A 14,084-nucleotide genomic window follows, 5' to 3' on the forward strand; every position below is an offset into this window, starting at 1 on the left:
ATATATATATTCCTCCTTGGCTTTTTTCTATTTCATTGGTTAAATATTTCCCTGGATTCTGGACTTATCACTGATATATGTTTAATGATATCTTTTCCAGGGAATTTTAAATTATTGTTAGAACTAAGGAATTACTGTGAATTGAAGCATGCATTGGTAAGCTCCTTAATAATTTGAGGGACTAGGACTCCAATTTTTGAGGACATTGAATTTTTGTTTTGATCTCTGCTGGCACCTTGTGGTAAAACATGTGAATTTCCTCCACTTTATAGCCTTCAATAATACATTTAATATAATTTACAATCCTGATATTTTCAGTCAGAGGGCTTTGCTGTTGCAGATATTTTTAATCCTTACTCGGAAATTGAGGTATTTTACACAGTGTTATACACTGTTATGATTTTTCCCTGAGAAGTTACCCCGGTTCAAGTCATTCCAATTCAGTCTCTGTTCTTTATGACATAAATATTCCCCCTTTCTGGTTGTGTTGTGGAAATCGTTGAGTTAATCAAGCTTCTCTCTTGCGGCTCATGGGGATCATCTGTTGTAAGCAGGCACCCCAATTTGGTGATGCCAGTTCCGTCACAGAAAGTGACACCTTGTTTTAATTTGAATTTTTAAATTAATGGTGAACTGATTAAAGTTTGAATTGATGCTTTTCCCCATTTCGTTCCCTTTTCCACGCTCTAACGTTCTAACGTCTCTCCCTTTTGTTTCTGTGTGTAAAATGTAGTGTTGTTTTCTGTGTGCGACTTTGACTTCCACAGAAGGTAGTATACTGTGTACCACACTGTAGCCATCACTCTTCTGAAGACTCTCGCATATTACCTCTAGTCTGTTTCTACCTGCTGCACGGATTCCCACAGTGTGTACACCGACGTGTTTAGTATTGTTGTGTGCATCTACTATGCTTCAAAACTGTACACACCTAACAATGCCATGACCCACATCATCACGTTTCCGCATGGCACTGTGTGAACTTTTTCTGACAGACGTGGTCAGAAGTGGGACTGCAAGATGCCTGTGCACACACCGAGAAAAGACACCACCACGAATTCTCCAGAACCATTTCACCTCCATCAGTGCGTGAAGATTCGCACCTATCCTGCCTCCCTGCAGACACTGGGCTTCTCTAGCCTTTTGGTTTTGCAGATTTAGTGGCGTGAAATGCGACCTTACTTTAATTTGCATTTTTAATTGATAGAAAGTTTGGATATAGTTTGTATGCTTAGTTTTGGGGGGTTATCAGCCGCGAATGGCTTAATCACATACTTTGTTCATTATGTAATGTTTGGGTTTTTGCTTATTTATTTTTAAAAGTTTGCATTATGTATAACATTGTGTATATACACCATTTCATTTTGACAATTGCAAATACATTCTTAAATGTCCACTTATTAATTTTTATGTGTGTTTTTTGCAGTTGCCATGATCTCTTATTTACAAAGCTAACTACTATAACCCAGTCACATTTTTCTATTGCCTTCAAGGAATTCTCTTCCATACCAATAAAAATTAAGGACAAAAATACAGCCTAATTAATCAATTAATTAGAAAAACATCAAACAATAACTTACATATTACTATTCAAGTTCTTATTTTAAAATCTTATATTTAAACGTGATCAAATTACTATCAAATCAAATAATTAGATGATGCAAGTTGGACAGAGGGACAAGGACCAGTTCTGGACACTTTTCTACAAATGGAGCTGCTTATTTCTCCTCTTCTTACCCATTTCCCTGCTCTGCCTAGTAACTCTGACAATTCACCCAAGTCCTTCCCTTTGTGATGACTGAGGAAGTTTATATGCACATCTACTTTCTGTCAAGTCCAGCAGTAAACCTGCCTTATGATTTATAGATGCATGTCCAACCCTTTCTTGATAAAAAAAAAATCTATTTAGAAGAAACTTTTGTTCCTGAAACATGAACCAGTTATGGTTGATGCAAAGTTCTTACCTAAGAAAACAGTAAGAATATATCATTAGAAAGAAGACAGCTATGATTTTTATCCTATGTGGAGGTTGATAAGCCCCACCAATGGGCAAAGGAAGAAACAATTTTCAGAGAATTTTGCAGACAATGACTTAGTAAGCAGAAAAGCTGGGAAACAAAAGCAACAAAAATGTATGAGGTCTGACTGAATGATGAAACATATGCTTTAAAGGAGGAACTAGCTTAGAATTTGAGACAATTCATTATACAGAATTGTCAGTGCCTAAAAGCCATGGTTGCTTCTCATACAGTTTTGGAATCACTCCATGAATATGATTGCCATACAAATAATAAAAGCTGAATGTGTGGTGAATTAATGAATGGATGGGCAAATTAATGAGTGAATTTTGTCAAGTGGAAATCCATGGGGAAATGTCTTATGTGTAGATTATTTAAGTGTCATTGTCATATGTCATGATTTATTAAATGCTGGTACTAGATTGTCTTTTTACCTCCACAAAAACCCAGAGGGAATAAATTTTTCCTCCATGTATCTGAAGAAAATACAGAAGGTCAGGGAATTTTTCCAAAATCATTCCCTTACCCAGGAGCATAATTGCCACTTTGATTTCTGGTCAGTGATAGGACAAAAATATAATCGTACAGGAGGATTGACTCAGATGTCATAGTTAAAACAGCATAAAAAGTTTAACAAAATAAGGGCACACGTTAGAAAAATAAATGAAAAGAAATAAATCAATTTTAATGAATAGTCAACCTAAGGAGCACAAGAAGACAGAAATAAAATTCAACAGAAACTCCAGCATCTGAGTACTCCAGGTAAGAAACTTTCAATCACCAACAAAAGGAACCCAAATGAATGAGCTAAGCGGCTAAAGGAAATGAATTGGCTGACATGGCTAAGAAATCCAGGGTTCATTCAGGCTTCAGGTACAGTTCAATCTGAGTCTGCTCTCTGCCTTCTTCCTATAAGATTTCATCCATAGGCTCAATTTTCTGAACAAATAACTTGAGCCAATCCATGCTGTATACCCTACATCATAGTATAGAGAACAACAACAACAACAAAAATCTCTTTTCCCTACTATCAAACACAAGAACCAGGCTACGTATCAACTAAGATACGTAATGACAAGTGTATTTCTGACATCTGAGAGGGTAAGAGCTATACATGATTGTTTTACATGTGAGACAGCATAATGAGGCCGAGAACGTAGAAATTTAAGATCACATTATTCAGGTCAGGAAAATGCTGAATACCTCTTACTGTTCTACTAAAAGGAATTACTGCATATAATAAGTTATTTTTAAATATATGTGAAAATATTTTAAAACAAATTCACACAAATAAAGGAGTGTGCATTAATCAGTGAGCAAAAATGCTATGAACAGAAACTCAGAATTATAAACCTGAATTTCCCCTACAAACATGGCTGAGGGATTATTATTCAAGGTTTTTTGTTTTTTTTTGTTTTTGGGTTTGTTTTTTGTTTTGGGGTTTTTTTTTGTTGTTGTTTTTGTTTTGTTTTGTTTTGTTTGCATAGACCATATCGAATATAGCTTCTTTAAAAATGAAAATGTACTATATAAACATTATTTACTTTAACCCTACATCAATCCTGCGGAGCAATAATCTTACCTTTTTCATTTCTTCTATAACACACTTGTACCACCTACATCAATGCTTCTCAAACTTTAATGCACTGTGAATCTTCTGCTGATTTTGTTAAAACATAAATTATAATTCAGTAAGTCTGAGATCCGGAAACAGATTCTATACTTTTGACAAGAACTGAGGACCGGGGATTTAGCTCAGTGTTTCCGCCCCCTGCCTCGCAAGAGCAAGGTCCTAAGTTTGATCCCCGGTACCAAAAACAAAGAAAGAAAGTAAGAATTTAGATGGTGACTCTGCTTCTTATCCCAGAAACATACTGAATAGCAAGGGTCTACATGCTGCCCAGATCTCACTTTGAGAGGGCAATGATTTTATTCAAACAACTCTCTGTAGTTGGACACGAAGAGTGATAGGAAGCAAAATTGGGCTTTTTCCTGGAGAGTCAGAGAATAAAAATGACAGAACTAAGAAAATGTGGAGACTCTTGGACAAGGAAGAGGAGTTTAAACAAGAGGAGCATCAAATGTCTCACCCACTACACAGGCATTAAGAAGAGAGAATTTTTAAAAGACTGCAAAGTTGGTTTAAATTCAACGCAGATTTTTATGGAGAACATGTCACACGTGAGCAAAACATTTCACCAGGAATAGAGATATTAAAAAGACACGTACTGGAAAATTAAAAGCGGGGAGGGCCCTACGAATGTGACATGGAGGTTAGTAAATGAAGCACACAGTTAAAAAGTACAGTTGATGTTCCTCAGACAAAGGACTATTATCAAGGATATAAAAGAACTCAAAACAATCAGTCTCCCCAAATATAAAGACCCGATTCAAAAATGGGCATCCGAAATGAACAGACATTTCTCAGACAAAGAAGTAAAAGCAGCAAGAAAATATTTGAAAAAATGTTCCACATCACTGGTCATTCGAGAGATGCAGATGAAAACAACACTGAGATTCCACCTCACCCCACAAAGAATGGCTGCTGTCAAAAAATCACACAATAACAAATGTTGGTGGAGTTGTGGGGAGAAAGGAACCCTTCTCCATTTTTGGTGGGAGTGCAGACTGGTGCAACCACTATGGAAATCAATATGGAGATACCTCAAAGAGCTTGGGCTGGAGGTTCCATTTGACCCAGCCATCCCTCTGCTGGGTATCTTTCCAAGAGAACTAAAAGAATCATATCACAGAGAAGTATGTGCACCCATGTTTATAGTGGGGCAGTTTGTAATAACCACTAAGTTTTTAAAGCAAGGCAAAAATAAAGTTGCATCTGTGTTAAAACTCTGACCCTGTTAAAACTACAAAGGAAGACTTTGGGATTTGCACAGTTTGTAATAGCTAAATCTTGGAAACAGCCTATTTGGCCATCCACTGGAAACTGAATAAACAAGTTGTGGTTTTTGTACAAAATGGAATATTACTCAGCCATAAAGAACGAGAAAATAGATTCATTCATAGGAAAATGGATACATATTGAGGATATACTCCTAAGTGAAATAAATAAGTCACACATGTGTAAATACCAAATAGTTTCCCTGATGTGAATAATCTGCAACAATGCATAAGATTCTAATAAGATTACTGACATTTAGAAATGGGAAGAAAGGAGCTAAAGGTGTAGGGAAGGTGGGATGGGTAGGGGAAGAGTAAAAAGGGAAAAGAAAAAATGTGAGAGAATGAAAAGATGAAAATAAAGTGTTTGTAGATGGGGAGGGGAGGAGGGGGTGAAGGGAGGGCAGAGGTAAGGGGAAAAAATGAGAACCAAGACTTGTCATGTAGAGGTACAAGACCCCAACAATGAATGTAACTGTACTGTATCCCTAAAATGTACCAATAAACTCAATTAAAGCTGCAAAAAAATAAAACCAGTACAGCTGATACGTGGGGGAGCTCAGACAACGGAGACACCGCTTCCCAGCGTGAGTCAGGGGAGGCTTTCTGGAGAACCTGGCCTCAGAAATGTTCCTGGTGAACCAGTAGTATGCCTGGACCCTATTTTATTCATAATCAAAATGTGACTTTTAAAATTTAGTAACTCCACTCTGAAGAGAAAACCCTGCAAAATCACTTCAGATTTTATGGAGAATTGATCATTAAGCAGCCATGCACAAAAACAAAAGTTTCACAAGGAAAATGGGAAAAACGTCATCATCACGTTATGTTCAGGCAGAAGATCAGGCTTGGGCACACACCAGCTGGAGAGCTGGGTCCGCATTTCAGCGGGGCAGTATTTGAAAAATGCACCCTATATAAAATGGAAGAGAATGAAAAGAAGAATAGGTCTTCCTGAGTTGGATGTGAGACTGAGAACTCAGAGGAATGAGACTAAGGGAGTAGGAAAATTAGGAGAGAGAAAAAGGCGTAAGGAGACAAATCGGTGAGGAAAGAAGAAGAAGGAGAAGACAGCAGATAGAAAGAACTCACAACACCCATGAGAAGAGCCAGGGACACTCTCACTGCCACCAAGACAAAACCCAGGGAAGTGTGATGTTCTGTGGATTCTGGTGGAAAGCAAGGGTGTTATTTCAAATCCATCTCATACTTCAGCCTCTGTTTTCCAGCATTAATCTGGACTTCTTTTGTCCGTGTGACTGGCGACCTCATCAGTCTCCTTTCTTTCTGCTTTCCACTCTCTCTACTCCAATGATAGATCTTTCGCATAACTCACAACACCTTCCTGCACACGTGGGTCTCTCATTTAACTCTTCGATTCCTTCAGTGATATATTCATTTTCTTTGGGAATCTGGATTCTCTAAAAATCCCCAATATATTCAGTTGTTCTTCCTTCTTTAGTTGAAGATCTCCACTCCCAGTCTCCAGCCTGGGCCCCGTCCTTTCTCACCCCAGTGGAGGACGATGTCCTGCCCTCCTACACTGCTGTGCTGCACTCGACAAGACAGCCCAGCAGCCTCCCCTGCCGCCACCTCCAGGGTCACTCGGAGATACCAGGTCTCATCAGCATTGGCCAGGACGTCCCCTCGCTGAGTGTCCTTCTGCTCCTGCTCACCCCGCATCCACATCACCCACACGGGCTTCGGGTGGAAGCCAGAGACGTGGCACACCAGCTGCAGGGCCAGGCCCTTGCTCCTGCTCACCCCGCATCCACATCACCCACACGGGCTTCGGGTGGAAGCCAGAGACGTGGCACACCAGCTGCAGATGGCCAGGCCCAGGACTGGGACCCCTGGACAGCCAGGCCTCTGACCTTTCTACAAAGGACAGGAAGTGATTCAGATAATGACTCAAACATACCCTTAGAGATTCAGATGTCTATGTCACCTTACATAGACAAAACTTTCCTGCTTCTGGAAATCTGGTGCTCATCCTCTTCTGGTGTTTCATTTATTTTTATCCCCAAAGAGAAAGGGGAAAAAACAAGAAGGAGAAGGCATAATTTTAGAATAGAAAACTTTGGCAACAGGACACAGGACTGACCTTGTCTCTGGAGATGACCCATCCCAGCTTCAAGAACACCCAAGGTGAAACATGGACACAGGTCACTGAGGAGCCTCTGAATTATTTCTTCGATTCTTAGATGCTGAATGACTAGTCTGTAGACAGTCTGAGCCTTTTGTTCACCCTTTAGAGATGGTAGCCACGAATTGCTTAGGAGGCTCAAAAAATTGGATCCTTAATAACCTATCTGGTAGGAGGCTACTATGCCCTCCCCAGAGTGCAGCTCACAGCCCGTTGCTGACAGCACCGTGGAGGGATCTGAGGAAGAGAGGTTCTTAATTAGAGGAAAGAGGTCAAAGTGGTGGTATAAGTGAAAACAAGGAGCAGAAGAGAGAACTTTTGGAGTTGAAAGGAATAGAACACAGTTTTGTTGATTAGAGTTTCAGAGAAAAAGAAATTAGTAGGTGCTGGTGGTGGAGGAGAAAAATGAATAACATGAGGAAAGGGACCATCTCTTCAACGAAGGTGACATGAATGATGGAGGAGGAGGAGGATTTAGTGTGAAAGTGCTGGGATTATAACCAGCGGGATAGATTGGGTCCCATGGTTACAATGTCTGCATAGGAGAACACTGAAGAGATTGAATGGGACAAAAAATAATAATAATTAAAGAGCCAGAGAGGAAACTGAGCATACCTGACTGAAATCCAAGAAAAGGTGACCTGCCACAAGCTATCTATGAAGAAAGATTATAAAGCACAACCCCACAATCAATGTGAGAATTCTTCAAAAGTACCAGAAGAGTGAAGTTTTTGTAGAATCGTGGTCTGAATCTGATCATCTTCCTCAAGTGTATGATTATACTTTTCTGCTGGAGAAACAGGAGTTAAGAAGCAGAAGAAAGAACAGGATGTTCATAGAGGAATAAAAAGCAGATACGCCCAAGCCCCTTCCTCTCCTCTCCTCTCCTCGCCAAAGGAATTGAGCTCACATTCAAATTGAAATGCTATTACCTAGGTGTGAAATGTGATGAAGCTCCTTTTGACAGACATTTCCAGCTCTGTCTGCTCTGTGTTGAACTTGCCCCTGGACCAGAGATACAGGAAAATGATGGACTCTGAGCTGCTGTTCCACCTGCGAGTCTGAGACCTGATGTTGTGCTGAGGAGTGATTGTAAAAGGAGGAGCTCCAGGTAACATGGGAAGTGATAGGCCCTTGGATCCCTATGGGGGAGGATAAATAAATAAATAAAGGGGAGAAAAAAGACATTGGGAAAGTGAATGAGGAAAGAAACGTGCTAGAGTAAGGGAGCTCTCGATCTAATGAAAAAGAGAACCATGGTTTTCTGAGCAGACCTTGGCTGCCATAGGGTCCCATGGTTTTATCCACAACCTTCAGAGGACCACGGGGATCTACAGTCAGCAAAACTCACACTAGAACTCTAGCATCCAGGAATAGTCAGCTGGCACTCTTGTTTCCCAGGTATACACAGGGGAAAGTAAGACACACACACACACACACACACACACACACACACACACACACACACACACGCAATCTTCTGCACCCAACTGAACAAGCACCAGAGTTCTTACCAACTTCATTGTCATTGCCTAGGATGAGAGCGGCTTGCAGTGGAAGTAGCAGCAACAGCGTGGCACTTGCGGGCATTATTTCTTTCTCTCAGAAAAGCTGGTCTTTGGTTTCTGTTATAAATGAACCTACTCCCAGGTTTACTCTTCTGACTTCCTTCTCTAATGAAGAGTCTTCTGGACAAGACGACCAAGATCTACTCTTTCCCAAAACCGTGAGCCTCCCACTCAGTGCTCATCTCCATTCTGGTTCTGACTCTCCCTCAGGCTTCCAGTTTCTCTCTGACGCCAACTTCCATCCTGCTCACATTCCCCTAGCTGTATTGCTCAGTAGAACAACTGTTATGTGGCATTGCAAAGTCACTTTACAACTGGGAACATTTTTTTTTTCAATCCTGAGGATCAAATCCAAGGCCGTGTGCATTTTGTTTTTCTGTCCTCTCACCCTTTTGAATTATTTCCTTTGTGTTCTCTTTCCTACCTCATCCTCAACTCCATAATATCTACATCTCTGATTTATTCCTGTTTCCTTTATTTACATCTTTGTAATCCTCTGATCACCCTGTACTGTAACATAATCTATTAGAAATCCTCTATTATTCTTAGAGATGGGTGAGAAGCTATCAGAGAATTCACAGGAACAGTGAAATATGAAGAAAAATGCCCCTTTTGAAACAGTCTCTTTGCACCTGCCAGAAAAAAATATGAGAAAATGAAAAAATGGAAATGAAGTGTTTGTAAAGGGGGAGGGGAAGAGGGGGTGAAAGGAGGGCGGGGACAAGGGGAAAAAATGAGAACCAAGACCTGTCGTGTAAAGGTACAAGATCCCAATAATGAATGTAACTGTACTGTATACCTAAAATGTACCAATAAACTCAATGAGAAAAAAAAACTGGACAATCAAAATCACAACTTATGAATTCATCAGAGACTTAAAGTCAGAGTCAACCACATAACAGAAAATCTAAGGAAAAATGGGATGAAAAGTCATCCTTCCTTGGAACAGGTGCAGATGCTATAACAAACCACTAAGAAAAATTCAGCTAAAATTTTTGTCAACCAATCACTAATGTCTTGGATGAGCACGTGGATGCTCTGGCATTCACATAAACTGGGATTCACATCACTGTCTAGGCTCTTTTCCATGTATCTACCCAGGGCCCCTGAAAACTTGGAAGTAAGAAACCCAAATAAACCCTCTTTTAGGGGGCAGGACTGAAGTTGACAGCAGATACTATGTGAAAAGCGGGAAGTTCCAATGAAATCTTGCTCCTCTACCTTCCCCACCCACAAAAACTTTAACCTGGTAGGAGAAGAGCAAAAAGTCCTTCTTCCCTCTGGGTACAGGAGACAAACCACTGCAGCTGTAGGGAAGGAAAAAATGGAAAAGGATAAGAGAAAAGTCGTGCTCCTAAACTACATGAGGTCCCAAACTGCTGGTAGAAAAGGAGGAACAAGTATTTGATCCAAAACCTTAAATATTCAAAAACAAGTCACCTTCTTAAGAATGAGGCTGAACCAGAACAAAAATTAATGGCCCTACTCCCTTGCCCAAGCAGGTAGCAAGTATCAAGTAACAAGTGCAGCCCATTGCTGAAAGATGGGCATGATCATGAATAGAAAGAAAACAAAATCCTATCATTTTCAGTAAAATTAATGAAATTATAAGACAGTGTTTTAACTGAAATAAGCCAGATATAGAAAGATCAGTACAATATGTTTTCTCGCATCTGTGGAAGTCGTTACAAGATCACTTGTTCCAAACCCTGGGGGAAACAAAAAAAATACCTCAATTCTTTGTGTCTTTGACTAAAGATTTGTATCAGATAAGACATCTGGGCTATAATATTCAGTATAAGCAGAGTTTCTTGCAAAATGGTAGGCATTCAGAGAGGAAGAGAAAATGCATCTGGATGTACTTGCCCTGAAAGTGGTCTCAGGTTAAATTTATGTGATTAACTGGGTCGTTCAAGGAATATGCATTCCTTCCTCCAAGGTTATTGTCCTTTTCCCAAAAAAACTGGTTGTGTTTACCTATTTTTTAGGTGAATGTTTTCTATTTAGGGTATTTGGGGAGGTCGTTTTTATTTGTTTGTTTTTGAGACCATCAGGTTTAGCTAATCTCTCTCATGCTCTGGATTTTGCATGGGCCCTCCCCTAAAGAATGTAACATTAACAAAGTAAGCAAAATAAAAATGATAGTAAAACAGAACCAAAGACTGTAACAAGATCAGAGACAGAAACTTCAGAGGAAATAAAAAAGTTTTGTATTTAAATATCATTGATTGAGGTACTTTTTTCCTTTGTGAACACAGATCTACTATGATATATATTCTTTTTATTCCTAAAATTCATAAGTTGAAATCTTAACTCCTAAGGCAATGATATATTAGGACAGGGAGCCTTGGGAAGGAGTTTAGGACCTCAGGTTGCTGCCCACATTAATGAGATTGGTGTCCTTCTAAAGCGGTCACCGAGAGTCTCCTAGTCCCTTGCATCATGAGAGGACATATCCAGAAGTTACACTGTATAAAGCAACAGGAACCCGACCAGACAGCAAATCTGGGTCTTGAGCTCCCCCAGGGTACACAACTGTGAGGAATAAATTCCTGGTGCCTATGAGCGTCCAAGACCATGGTGTTCTGTAACAACAGCCTGAATGGGCTAAGAAAAAGCTGCACATTTTTATTTTGCCCAGACTCCCTAAGATATTTGCCCTACGCTCTCAAGCACATGGTGGGGAAAGCATGGAAAAGACAAGTTGATTTCATTGGGAAAGTAAAGAAATAAAATTAAGCAAGTAAGAAACAAAATTCGGGAACCAAAAGGTTCAGAGGTGTTAAAAGACACTAAGGGACAAACACGTGCTGGGAAGGGAAGAGGAGAGGAGATGGGGGAAGGCTAGAAAAAGAAGCGGAGCAGATCTGGATGGAAACAGAACTGATTCTGAGGAGGGATAGGGGTAACCCCTGGGGCGTGAGTCATGTTCACACCACAGACTGCAGCCTCCTAGCCAGCTCTGCCCTCGGGTGTGTCTTTAGTTATGATGGATGAAGGACAAGATCAGAAACATGAGAAAGAAGGCAGCCTCCCACTCCACCCCAGCAGGAGCAGGCTGAGCTGTTCGAAGAACTGGAGAACCTGAGACAGAGCAAGACCGTAGGAGAAAATCAAGACATAAATCGGTGGGAAGGTAAGTCCAGAGGAAGAGAAAACAATTGAGAGAGGAGCTGCTTGATTATACAGGTCGCTGTAACTGTGAGCTCCCCGGTCATAGCAAAACTTGGGATGAGGATGGGCATGAGCAGGGCACACGCCAATTCGAACGCAGCCGGGCAAAGTCCCAGCTCTCTGAGGAGAGTCGGCGTTCTTCCCTCTGTCCACGTCCCTGCTGAGGGCCCCGCTTCTGGAATCACTGGGGCTTAGGTCGCAGCACACTCACATTCTTTTCTAATGTCCCATGTTTTACTCCTCTCAACAGCACCATACCTGAGTTACTCCGTATTCCACAAAGCTTTCCTCATAACTCAGATGTGAGTTCCCCTCGTCCGACTTCTCCTCTTCAGCAAAAGAAACTTCACTTTTTCTCCCACAAAAACCCACCGCCTGCCTGTCATCACCACGTCTTGTATGAGGCTTCTCCTTCTCCCTCCTACCCTGCTCCAGTTTGTCCTCTGACTCCCCTGCGTCTGCCCTGTGCTTCTCTCACAGCAAACTTCTCACTTTTCCCTGTCCTGACAGTTAACACTTAGCCTTCATCCCGGCCACCAGGGCTGCGTCCCAGTTTCGTCCTCCTTCACATTCCATTCAATCCCATCTCAATCAGAGTGACACACTTTCCAAACCTAAATCAGCGCTTTACCACATGGCCCTTGAGAGCCTCTGTGTAAACAAATGAAGTACAATTATGGATTCTCTTTCCAGCAAGATGGCAGAATATCCATCAGTTGGAAATTGGATAAAGAAGATGTGTTTTTTCTATAAAATGGAGTACTACTCAGCCGTAAAGAATGAGAAAGTAGATCCATTCATAGGAAAATGGTTACATATTGAGGATGTACTCCTAAGTGAAATAAACAAGTCACATGTGTAAATACCGAATAGTTTCTCTGGTGTGAAGGAACTATAATAGTATATAAGATCCTAATGAGATAATTAACCATGTGAAATAGGAAGAAAAGGGCTAAAGGTGTAGGAAGAGTGGGAAATGTAGGGGAAAGGTAATAAGGAAAAGAAAAAAATAGGAGAAAATGAAAAAAATGGAAATAAAATGTTTGTAAATGGGGAGGAGAGGAGGGGATGAAGGGAGGGCAGGAACCAGGGGAAAAAATGAGAACCAAGACCTGTCATGTAAAGGTACAAGATCCCAATAATGAATCTAACTGTACTGTACACCTAAAATGTACCAATAAATTCAATGAGGGAAAAAATAAATTAATTAATAAATAAGATGGCAGAATACATTACTTTAAAAAGCATCCTAGTACAAAACACCATGAAATGCAAGTTTTAGGGTTCCATCTCCAAAATGCTCCCTCATGTACACTTTTTCTGCCAGTTGCCAGTTTCAGATTGTTTTTGTCTATGCTTCTGACTATAAGTCTGAGTTCCAAAGCCCCCTTGCTGGGTGTGATTAGTCTGCTTGAACTCGAGAAAGGGGCATTTACCAATTTATTATAAATGATGTTACTGAAGCTACCAATGAAGAGATGCATATTAACACGGAGATTGCATGTTCTTTCCTGGAGCACCACTCCTCAAGAACCTCAACATGTTCACGGATATGAAATATCTCTAAATCCTGCTCTCTTACATTTTATGAAGTCCTCACTGTATCAGTATGGCTGCTGATAGAATAGGCGGAGAAACTCAGCAAGGCTATTGGTTCAGACTCTTCTTGGCCCCTTTTTTGTCATTCCTCTCTCCAGGGTATGAGGTAGGACATTCCTGGAATGAATAGGATCCTATACCCTGTTCTCAGAGGATGCTACTAGCCAAAAGACATGGGGATGGAAATCTGCCCAGTAGGAAAGTGACAGCGAGTAAATAGAGTGCGCGCGCGCGCGCGCACACACACACACACACACACACACACACAATTTGGGAAAAGAAAAATTTGTATAAGTATTATAGTACCAAATTTATTGAAGCATCATGAAATTAACAGAAGTTACCTTTGCCCTCTAGAATTACAAGAGGTGTTCAAAGGAGTGGCCACCAGCTTCCGGTCATTTATTTGTACGGCGAACTATTGTTTGAGTAACCTCGGTCCATTGAGATTGCTGCACACGCATTTCCAATTTCTTCTCAAGACAGTGAGACACAGAGGAATGTAACAGCTAGCAGCTCAAGACACAGACATATACCTGCACCCAGCATGAGAACAGGGAAGGCATTAGTCTGATTCCTCAATGAGCCTGCCACGCAGTGAGCTGACCCACAAAATCCATGAGCACCTACCCAGTGGGCAGCCAGACAGCAGGCCTGCCATCCCTGTTCACACAAAGGAACCAC

At 40.8% G+C, this 14,084-nt stretch overlaps 1 protein-coding gene and 1 pseudogene across 1 annotated transcript; one reads left to right on the forward strand and one right to left on the reverse strand.

Moving 5' to 3' along the window:
• The window catches only part of LOC104855479, a 16,681-nt pseudogene extending 15,591 nt beyond the window's left edge, over nucleotides 1-1,090 (forward strand).
• A 4,816-nt stretch (nucleotides 1,091-5,906) lies between these two features.
• Nucleotides 5,907-8,649, reverse strand: LOC104855469 (T-cell surface glycoprotein CD1a-like). The gene is given in 5 exon segments (XM_010614328.1): nucleotides 5,907-6,073; nucleotides 6,425-6,647; nucleotides 6,733-6,791; nucleotides 7,018-7,296; nucleotides 8,574-8,649. Coding segments are annotated over 5 exon segments (804 nt in total).
• Between the last annotated feature and the right edge of the window lie 5,435 nt (nucleotides 8,650-14,084).

Source organism: Fukomys damarensis, unplaced genomic scaffold (genome assembly GCF_012274545.1).
Source record: "Fukomys damarensis isolate Sample0158 unplaced genomic scaffold, DMR_v1.0_HiC HiC_scaffold_19, whole genome shotgun sequence".
Classification (NCBI taxonomy): Eukaryota; Metazoa; Chordata; class Mammalia; order Rodentia; family Bathyergidae; genus Fukomys; species Fukomys damarensis.